The following is an 11,448-nucleotide window of genomic DNA, read 5'->3' as shown; positions in this document are numbered from 1 at the left end:
ATTGCAATTTTTACCCAAATAATCTTCTGACCACAATTGATTTACTTAATTACCCATCCCAAATTATCCCAAATTTATTTTTTAATTTAACCCTAACTATATTAATTTACACGTCACAATTATTTATTTTTTTAAAACACATAACAATGTCACCTCATCCTATATTAGCCACCTGTCAGCTCTGCCGTTAACAAAGTTAACGCCGTTACCAAAAAGGACCTATTTGCTCAGTTTTTGCAAAAGCTGGGACTTAAGTGAACCTTTTAAGAAAGGAAGGACCACTTTAAACAAACCCTCCCAAAAGAGGGACCAAAATAGGTAGTAAACCTATTTTTTAAAAGTTAGAAACAGAATCCAACAAATAAAAGGTATGAAGTATTGGCATAATATAACATATAAAGAAAAACAATTTTAAATTGAAAGTCACCGAAGGGTAGTTAAGGAAATAAAAATATATAACGTAAAGTATGGGTTCTTATTGTAGAGAATAAACGGGTCTATCCATTAGCCAGACTATGAGCCATATAAATCCCATCATTTGGTTTTGTAATGAATAGTTCACAACCTCTGTTTTACTGTTATTATTTTATATCAGCAACTACATAATGCTTAATTATTATCTGAAACTGTTTTATGTACTTCTCCTCCTCTTGCTGCCTGCTGTAGAATCCATTCTCCGATTCAACAATACCGCAGAAATAAAAGGCATTGAGAGGGAGAGACTGGCACTTCTCAACTTCAAACATGGCCTCGTAGGTGCCCATGACATGCTGTCTACATGGAGGGATGATGAGAAGAGTCGAGATTGTTGCAAATGGAAAGGCATTCAATACGACCATCAAACAGGTCATGCTCCGTGGTTCGGATACCCAATATTTGAGTGGTGCAGTCAATATCACTTCACTGTTTCCTTTGCAAAATATTCAACATTTGGATCTCAGCAACAATTTTTTTTATAGGGAGTCACATCCCACAACTCATGGGTTCACTTACCAACTTAAGATATCTCAATCTCTTCCGTTCCTTTTTTGGTGGTAACATTCCTACCCAACTTGGAAGCCTTACACATTTATTGTCTCTGGATTTAAGTCACAATTATCTTCTACATGGAATCCCTTATCAACTTGGAAGCCTTACATGTTTAAGGTATCTTGATCTCAGTGACAATAATCTTGACGGGAAAATCCCTTCTCAACTTGGAAATTTGTCACAGTTGAGACACCTTGGTCTCAGTGGTAATTCATTTTCTGGAGCACTCCCTTTCTAGGTTGGGAATCTTCCTTACTTGCAAACTCTTACACTTGGTGGTGATTTTGATGTCAAACCCAAGGATGCAGACTGGCTGCCTAGTCTCTCTTCCCTAACACATCTTGCCATCGATGGTTTACACAACCCTGATTGGTTGCATATGATTCATTATCCAAAGCTAGGAGAGTTGAGACTAGTTCATTGTTCTCTTTCAGATACCCATATTCATTCTCTATTTTATTCAACTTCCAACTTTTCCAATTCTCTTACCATCCTTGACCTTTCTTATAATATGCTCACATCCTCAACATTTCAATTATTGTCTAACTTCAGCCTTAATCTTCAAGAGCTTTATCTTTCTCATAATAACATTGTTTTGTCATCTCCGGTCCACTCAACCTTTCCTTCTCTTGTGATCCTTGACCTTTCTTATAATATGCTGACATCCTCAACATTTCAATTATTGTCTAACTTTAGCCTTAATCTTTAAGAGCTTTATCTTTCTGATAATAACATTGTTTTGTCATCTCCAGTCCACTCAACCTTTCCTTCTCTTGTGATCCTTGATTTTTCCTATAATAAGATGGCATCATTGGTCTTTCAAGGTATCTTCAATTTCAGTTCAAAACTTCAAAATCTTTATTTGCAAAATTGTAGTCTTGGGATGATAGTTTTCTCATGTCAGCTATTTCAATTACGAATTCTTCGTCTTCTCTTGTCTGGCTTGATCTCTCCTCAAATCTGTTGAAATCATCATCCATATTTTACTGGCTCTTCAACTCCACTACCAATCTTCGTATACTTGAACTTTTTGATAACATGCTGGAAGGTCCGATTCCAGATGGATTTGGAAAAGTAATGAACTCTCTTGAAGATCTTGACCTCTCAAGTAACAAAATTCAAGGCGAGATTCCATCTTTCTTTGGGAACATGTGCACATTGCAGAGTTTAGACCTCTCAAACAACAAGTTGAGTGGGCAAATTTCTAGCTTCTTTCTAAATTCTTCATGGTGCAACAAACACGTGTTTCAGAAATTGTGTTTATCTGGTAACAACATTACAGGAAGGTTACCTAAAAGCATTGGATTGTTATCTAAGTTGACTGAACTTATGTTGTCGAGAAATTACTTAGAGGGTGATGTTACTGAGTCGAATCTTTCTAATTTTTCCAAATTAGCATTCTTACAATTATCATATAGCTCATTGTCACTAAAAATTGGTCCTACTTGGCTTCTCCTTTCCAATTATTGTTCTTGGGATTAAGATCTTGTAATCTGGGCCCAACATTTCCTAATTGGCTTCAGACTCAAATTTCCATAATTGTTACACTTTCGAATGAGAAAAACCATAAAAAGAGTTAAAGTGTTCAATGCATATAATATAATAATACTCATTTAATACTAAAAGGAATTTACTTACTAATAATATATATATATATATATATATATATATATATATATATATATATATATATATATATATATATATATATATAAAATCCAAATCTCGTTTTACAAACTTATTTTTGGAAGATTGGGTTATAGGTAAAATTTCTTATCAATCAATTTTCTTATGTTTTTTTAAAATACTTTAGATATATGTATTATTATCTTTTATCTTTTCAAAATCTTATAATATTTTATTTTAAATTAATTTCTCTTTTTAGTTTAAGTTTAATTTTACTTTTGCAAAAACCACAATATTTTAATATTAGATTAAATAACAAATTAAGTTTATAGACACGAGCAAATACATGAATTAACTATACAAATATATTAATAACTAAGACAAAAGTGTAGCCGCACAGTGGTATTTTTGAAATTATTGTCTATACTTTAGTTGAAATCATAACCTATATCAATATAGGATATGGTTCTATGAAGGAACTGTAACCTATAGTGAGATTGTCTAACTATATGCTACAATTCAATCTTAGAGCATTGTATTCTATATTGATATAGACTACAATCTTAACCCAGTTGTAGTCTTATTGCCATAAATCAGGTTATATTTTTCATCTTTTACTTTGTTCGTGATTATCATTATTGTCTCCTACCATTGTAAAATGTGTTCTTTTCCTCTTCATTCTTTTGTTATTCTCTATGTTTGGCTATGGAAGCACCCACATTTGATTTCATTCAGGCTCGCACATTGTTCCTTCTTGTTTTCAACCTCCTCTAGTTGTTTTTAACTTCTCATTGACTCTCTCATGTTTTGTAGTTTTTAGACCATCCACATTGTTGCAAAGGCCATCTCTCCACCCTTATTGATACTAGTGTTAAAGAAACATTTAGTTTTCAAGCACACTCTCAAGTTCAATATCCTCGTTTCACCTATGCTAATGGCTTTAAAATTTTTGTATTTGATAATATTTTTTTATTATTTAAATTATTATGTGTTATTTGAATCATTTATTTTTCTGATATGTTGTTTAATATATATTTATTTTAATTGGTTTATTATATGTATTGGATGAGCCTTAGTTTTTCGTTTGAGATTCAATATGAAAATGATGTACTTCCTCCATTTTGAAAATTTTGTATGTTTTTTAAGATTAATATAAGAAGAGGCAATACTAATAATATATGTATTAAATCTTGAATTGTTCGATTAGATAGTTTAAGAAGATTAATCACTTTTTAATAGTTTCTTCAATAGCCCTTAAATTTTCTTAATCTAAGTCAAAATTGATGATAAATTGTGTTTGGTCCTAAAAAGGGTGAAAATCCTTGTACCATATACATGACAATTGATGAAGAAACTTATTGTTTATTTGTTTAGAGTCATGAAGATATGAAATGAAAGGTTAGTAGACTTCATTTCATAAATATGTTAACTGGTCATTGAGTACAACATAAACTATTTGATAAATTTTGTCTCATGTGTTCAGGTTGCCAAGAAAAAAACTCAATCCATCATTTCCCAAAACAAAACCCAACGCATATTGTCTCGTGGTGGATATAAAAAACTTAATAGGAATCTATGATGAAGGAAATGCCTCCACTTTTTGAGGATGACACTAGTGTTGTTCAACCACCACTAAATCGATCATCATGAGAAATGGAAGCAAGCTCATGTATGATTATCGAGTTCTTATACCTTTGAGACTACACACTAAGTGTAAGAAAGAATTATAAAATATAACTTCCCCTTACACATATGATTTTATATGAACAAGATGTTAAATTTCTTGTGTATGTTGTAGGATTTCTTGATTGAGCAAAGCTCTCAAGGTACATTCACAACTCATGGTTGTCAGGACATACTTGCTATTGTAATTAAATGACTTGAGCACCTTATGTTGAGATTGTTGATAAGGGAAGCACTGGTTTAGCTAACCTTAATCTCACAGTGCTTTAATCACTCTGGTTTTTTATGATGACAACACATTATTAATAACATTTGTTTTGTTATGTGTTACATGTTCTGTTCCTTATTGGTTGATATCTTATTGAACATGTTTTGTGTTGATCTTGATATATGAATGCACACTCACTGAGCTTATTTTTGATACATCATCTGTGATTGCATTACATATGTTTTTGAAGAGAAAACCACATGCACTTATATGAACTTATATTGTATGGCATAACTGCAAATTTTAAGTCGAATTCATTATGAAGTATGTTGATTAAACCTCGTGACTATGCACAGACTTTCAAAAGTAGTGCTATGTGTGATTTTGCATTGAAAAGATTTTCAAACTATGCTGATTTGCCTAAGTCGACTACATGCGCAGTGGATCCGACTTAGTTAGTTGATTTGTTTGAAATTCTATTATGTTTGTGAACAATAACGACTATATTTCAAAAGTTAGTTATTGCATATTGATGATAGTCAACTGTATTAAATACAAAATCAATTTGTTAGTTGTTGACTGCTACTATTTGACTTAACTGTTATAACTGTCTGAGGACAGTTGACTCTATTAGTAGCTTAGTCGACTACATGAGCGTCTGATTTATAGAAAACTATAAATAGATGTGCCTCAGTTGATCACAAAGACTTTGGATTTGTGATTTACAAACTGTGGTCTCTGAGAATTTGCTCCAAGAACTCATCAAGAAGACCGTGGTGAGCTATCTTTGAAGAGGTTCTTTGAAGGAGAAAGATTTATGTGCTTACAGGCTGATCATACCCTGCACATTGCGGTGCTCATTTGTTGATCAATATTTCTATCAATCTTTGTAAAGATTGTTGTTGTGTTCCTGTTGTGACTATAGGTGGTTGACTCGTGGAGTCTGGACACATTGAGGATTGTTCAAAGTGGGTTAAAGATTGCAGAAGAGGGAATATCTTGCTGCAGATCTTTGTTGTTTATATTGCCTATATTTTGGTTAGAGGGTTAGAGAGGTGTTTTATATTTTTGATGTGGAGGTCTCTATAAAAGCCTTGTTGTAAAAACCTTGACTATTATAGTGCATTTGCTTCCAGATTGTGGAAGGACACTGGATGTAGGCACTGAGGCTGAACCAGTATAAAAACCTACATTTGAATTCTCTATCCCTACTGTTTTACATTTAGTTGACTTTACTGCTTTCGTAGTCAACTTAGTATTTTTCGCTGCACTTGAAATTTTCATTTCTTGTGATTCAAGAAACTTTGTAAAGGTTTATACTTTGTGAAAAAGATTTTAAAAAGACTCTGATTTTGAAACCTCACCAATTCATCCCCCTCTTGGTGTTGAAACGAAGCCTCTTGGTGGAAAAAATGTGATGAGGGACGTGTCGGAGAGAGGGGGACAAGGTTGATTAGGAAGAATATTTTGGGATTTTGGAGAAGGGAGGAAAAAGAGAGAAACGGTTAGAGGGGGTTTTGAAAAAAAAAAGAGAGCATTGGAAGGGTTTTGGAGGATGGAGAGCTAGAACAAAAAGGCAGAGGAAACACTAAGGATTAACCAACGAACTCCAAGAGGTAACTTTATTTACTTTTTTATGCTATGAAAGTTTAATGGCTCCGGCCAGTAGATCATAAAATTTCTTTTCTATTTTCTCATCGTCAAAGTCATTGAGCTATCATCATCGCCGTTTCCCACCCTTCCCTCACTCTATATTTCTTTTGTTTGTGAAAGGGAACGGTAGGACTACAACAATAAACATGTTTTTATTATATGTTTTGAAACGAAGCCTACATGTTTTCCAATACCGTAAATGTGTACATATTGCTAGATTAAAAGTAGGAATTCACTAGTATTTTGTAGCCTCTCTTGTTAGTCCTCCGTCACACCTAATGTCAAGAGTCTAGAAAGATTGACAAAGCATATCACTCACAGGATCATAAAGAACATCATCAGGTCTTTCACCAAAAGAATGACATAGGAGGTCACTCAAAGGTTGTAACAAGCGTTCCAATAGTAGTTGTATAGCTAATGGCTTTAACAACATATAGGCCCAACAACAAAACTTCTTATTTCACTAACAAAAAAAATCAACAATCTTTTTATGGTAAGTTATGTATTGAACAATTGTTATTTTTTAAAAAATAACAATGACATTCGCTTCGACACGTAGAATTAGCATAAAAGTGTGTTTTCATATACACCTTTATGAGGGGATGACATTGTCCTCACAAACCAATGTCATCTATATGTTCAAGTCTCAGGAGAACACGTTGGTAGCCCTTGTGTTCTGGTTGGAAATGTCTCCCAAGCCTTCCTGCACAATTTCCCGCTGGATACCGTCCGGTCTCTAACTCTTCCCGCCCGGTCGTCCTCTGATGTGGAGTATTCGACTTCTGCTGGATCTGGTCGGGTACCTGCTAATGGCACTCTGACGCTCAAGTCAGTGTCAAGCGTTAGGTAAAAGGGGTAGAGATAGAAAGAGAGTGAAATAAATGCGTATTAAATGTCACCAACTACCTTTCACCTTTGACCTGTTTTTATATTTTTCGTTATGGGCCCTTGATGACCTATTCCTTAATCACGACCCAATATGTGGCCCAATTCTCTTAATTGCGTTTTAACTTAAACTAGTTATATTGCTTCCTTCTATCTGAAGTGGGGCCGCCGGGAGGTCGGTCTCTGCTAACTCTTGTCCGGCACCCTGGCTCACGTGATGTGACGGGTTAGAAGGTCATACGACCGGTCGCTGTTAATTTCTGTCCGGCGTCTTGGCTTTCGTGCGACGGATTAAAAGGGTATGCAGATATTTGTGAAAACCCTTCGGTTTGGTTGGTAGTCGTCCGCCTGCCTAGGGCGCACAAGTCCGTCGTTGTTACCGTGAAGATGGCAACCCTCTGTAAACCCTAGCTCCTAACTATCGATCATGTGTATGTCCCGCGTCGGACCGGTCACGTGTGTGTCCCGCGCCAGATGCCTGGGGTTGTTGGGCGCTCGGCTGATCTTTGACCGGCCATCTATGGTACACCTTGGAAAGGTATTTAAAGGAGTCATAGTATTGATGTTGAGCTCTTCCCAATATCGTTAAAGTCACAATACAGAAATTTATCAAAGCTTATGTTTTAGTTTCTGTGCCAATAAATGATGTTTGGATTGTGGTATAGGAATTTTAATCTTTCTTAGCCTGATCTAGATACCTAATTAGTCATATTTTGGATTCTTTGATATGCACTTTCATAGCATACTATACTTTATTTTCTAGTTTCTATGCTTTGTAATTAAAACCTAATTTATTTTTCATGTAATAGCAAATTCATGGCTAGAAAAAAACCCTAAACCAAAAAAGAAGCCATGTGTATCTACAAATTATCCTTTGGATGCATTAGTAGAAATTGTTAACACCATACATGAACACCCGATGTTGGTAAGATTATATAAGACATGACACAAGGAAAAGAGGATATATTTCTTTTGTTTGTGAAAGGGAACGGTAGGACTACAACGATAAACATGTTTCTATTATATGTTTTGGAATATATTAAATAATCTATGTTTATAATTTCATTGTTTTTTATTTATAAAATGTTAGATCACTTAATAACTTATATTCAATCAATTATTTTTTTCCTAATTAAAAAAAAAAAACTAGAAAGACTAAATGTATATAAAAGAAATTATTTTATATACCCTGAAATACTTTGAAATTGGTAAACATTCTTCTTTTGACAATCTATACTCATTGTACGACATACATTAGATTCTTAACATTTAACATGATAAATTTGATTATCTTATTACTCAATTCTTTCAATCTGGAAACAATATTTTATTTATGTAGGCACCACACAAAGATAGTAATGTTTACAATAGTTGGTATACTATTGTTTAGCAACAAGGGTGTTGAGCTTGTTTATGAGTATATCAAAGTCATCCTTGCTTCTAATGAGACTGAGACGCACGTAATGATTATCAGCACTATATAGGCTTCCTTCACGACCACTGATGCCAGCTGCTTCAAGGATTTCATAGCAGTTTCTGTCTTCTTCTCTCTCACACTTCAACCAAGCATAAGCTGTCAAATTCAAACCAAATTGTTAGCTAAAAACAAGCGAAAAATTTCACTTGGTATCATTAATAATTGACGTTTACCTGGTGAGAGCTCTCTTTCCCTTTTGAAGAAGGTGCAGTATTGGGAAGACAGTTTCTGCAGAGAAAAGCGTTTTGATTTAGATATGGTTTCTTTCAACTTTGTCCAACGATGTCTAATGGTTGAATAAGCAAATTTGAATATCTCTTTTCCATCATCTCCTTCAAGAATAACGTCGAAAAGCTTTAAAGCTCTCAGCTGAGCCGCACGGGAAACTCCCATGGTGTTCACATCCAAATACGTCAACATCTTTTCATACACTGCTTCATCTTTTATTATTGCCCATCTGTTAAAACATTACAGTGATTAACCATTAGCAAAAAGTTTATCATTTTGATTGGATTAATTTATATAACTGTTGATGAATGTTTTTCATAGAATAAATCTGACCCGAATCTGCTCCCAGCATGGCCTGTGAGCTTGGAAATTGTGAAGATCATAAGATCATCATCAGCTGGTGAAGGAATGGCAGTGTAATGTGGCCAGTAATAGGCACGATCATTGATTTGTTTGACATTATCACCTTCAAGAACTCCCTTAGTCAACTTTCCATCAGGATTGTTTGGTGAAGTAACAAACTCAATGAATGTAGAGCTGCTATCTGTCTTGTTTATCCACGAGGATGTGCTTCCTTCATAACTAAAATTCTTAGCATTGAAATATTCTGTTTGTGTTCTATACACCTGCAAAATGTTTGTTGAAATGTGAGGACCAAGCTCCAATTTTAATACGCAGAAATTTTGTTGAAATAAGTGTTGAATGGAACTACTTACAGGGTAATATGGTGGTGTCGCTACTACTTTTGCGGGAGATTGTGAAGAGGTATCGGGAGAAAAGGCATAAACAGCAGCATTTAGGAGTTGTGTTGAGCCACTTCCAAAAACAATGTATTTTCCTTCAGTTATTGCGTTTCCAACTAAGGCATGAAGTTTTTTGATATGTTCCACCAATAGTTGTGAGATGTATGATCCATCACTGTAATAATAACCCATTCTGTGCCACCCTGATACTAATATCGCACTGCTTGCAGCATGTCTCATCCAAAATGGCTCCAAAAAGTATGGATCTCCACTGCAGTTAACATTCAATCAATTTTTACCGTTCATCTTGTGTATGAATTTAGTGGATAGTTTCTATAGTCAAGTTTTAAATGTTTATAAAAGAAATTAAGTTTTAAGTACCCTATAAACGTAGATATTTTTAATTATAATCTCTATTAATGGGGTTTGAAATATTTCATTTTTGCTTAAGTATCTTTTCGTTTGATATTACATCAACGAGATAACATAGTTATTATTTCCATTTTCTTATGTCTAAGATGTCAATCAACTTGCATTTTCTTCTTGAATATTTTTCAACTCATCAAAAGTTGACCAATAAATTAGAGAAGATTAGTGAGGAGAAAAAACGAATTAATCAATCAGTTGAAAACGTGAGCACTCAACTTATTGAATTTTTTTATTAATTGAAAACTCAATTAAAAATATTTAAATTTATTATATATTTAAGATTTATTAAGTTTTCTTTTATAATTTATCATTTATCTATTATGACGTGATCATCAGCTTGTATCGCCAAATAAATGGTTTATTAAAAAATGGTTAGTTATAAATATGACTAATTGTCAATTATTTTGTAAATTAAAATATATTATAAAAGGAATATAATCCTTGGGCATCAATCCGATATGTTCATAAAAAAAAAATGAAAAAAACTATCCAATTAGTATTTTACTGTATCTTTTTCTTACTAACATTTTTCAGATTCTTATTTTAAGTTTCTAATCCAAATTTTGGAAGATCTTGGTTTTGGGATATTTTATTCATTAACAATTTTCTGATATTGCTATCAAGGAATACATTAACTGAGGAAATAAAAATGATTAACTCAACTCGTGTCATGACAGGACGAACATTGTAAGTTCTTTGTAATATACGTTTTAATATCTTAATTACTTATCACAATCAATTTATTTGAATATATGACAGTTTATTGAAAAATCTACATGAAGCTACCTTCATTGACATTTATATAATGTGACAAACAAGACTTTGAACATATAGTTACCATCAATGTTGTGACACTTAACAACAAAGACAAAAATGTCAACATTGATACAATAAAAATCTATGATCAATGAACATTAGTGTTAAGACTAAAAACAATTCTCAAAAGAGTTTCAAAACCAAAAATATTGAATATTTCGGATTGGTTTGATGTAGATCATAAAGTGCAGAAAAGTAATATTTGAGTTACAAAATGTAGGGCTGGACAAAAATAACTGATTAACTGTACTATATTATACTAAAAATAACTAATCCACTTTTACTAATAGTTTAGTATATTATTTTATGGTTCAGTTTTTAAAAACTGAACTTATAACATTAACCGTTCAGTTAACTGTAAGAGCTACTCTTACATCTTCTCTAGTTCCGTTCAACTGTTTCATCTTATCAAGAAAACTTTATTTAATAATGAAATATTAATAAAAGAAACTTTTCACATAAAAAATTAATAATTAATTTTTTAAGACAAAAGTTTTTTTATTACAAATTTTTATATTTTTTTTTATCAATAAACATATCTTACTTTTTAAATAATATTATTTTAAGTAATATAAGTAAAATATATTTTTTAAAATTTAATTTTATTAAATGATTAAGTAGTAGAAATCATAAAAAAAATACTATCAAAAAATACTTTAAATATATTATAT

General features: G+C 32.7%; 2 protein-coding genes across 2 annotated transcripts; one reads left to right on the top strand and one right to left on the bottom strand.

The window, feature by feature from the left end:
• The first annotated feature begins 979 nt into the window (after nt 1-979).
• Nucleotides 980-2,511, top strand: LOC106755059 (leucine-rich repeat receptor-like protein kinase PXC2). The gene is made up of 3 exons (XM_014637156.1): nt 980-1,235; nt 1,782-1,853; nt 1,934-2,511. Exons 1-3 carry the CDS (start codon nt 980-982, stop codon nt 2,509-2,511), a joined length of 906 nt encoding a protein of 301 aa, XP_014492642.1.
• A 5,766-nt stretch (nt 2,512-8,277) lies between these two features.
• LOC106755073 (tryptophan aminotransferase-related protein 4-like) lies at nt 8,278-9,949 on the bottom strand. The gene is made up of 4 exons (XM_014637167.2): nt 9,506-9,949; nt 9,123-9,415; nt 8,735-9,018; nt 8,278-8,657 (listed from the first exon to the last, which is right to left on the bottom strand). Exons 1-4 carry the CDS (start codon nt 9,770-9,772, stop codon nt 8,464-8,466), a joined length of 1,038 nt encoding a protein of 345 aa, XP_014492653.1. The 5' UTR covers nt 9,773-9,949; the 3' UTR covers nt 8,278-8,463.
• Between the last annotated feature and the right edge of the window lie 1,499 nt (nt 9,950-11,448).

Source organism: Vigna radiata, unplaced genomic scaffold (genome assembly GCF_000741045.1).
Source record: "Vigna radiata var. radiata cultivar VC1973A unplaced genomic scaffold, Vradiata_ver6 scaffold_268, whole genome shotgun sequence".
Classification (NCBI taxonomy): Eukaryota; Viridiplantae; Streptophyta; class Magnoliopsida; order Fabales; family Fabaceae; genus Vigna; species Vigna radiata.
The sequence above is the reverse complement of the archived record's forward strand: the minus strand, read 5'-3'. Positions and strand labels throughout refer to the sequence as shown.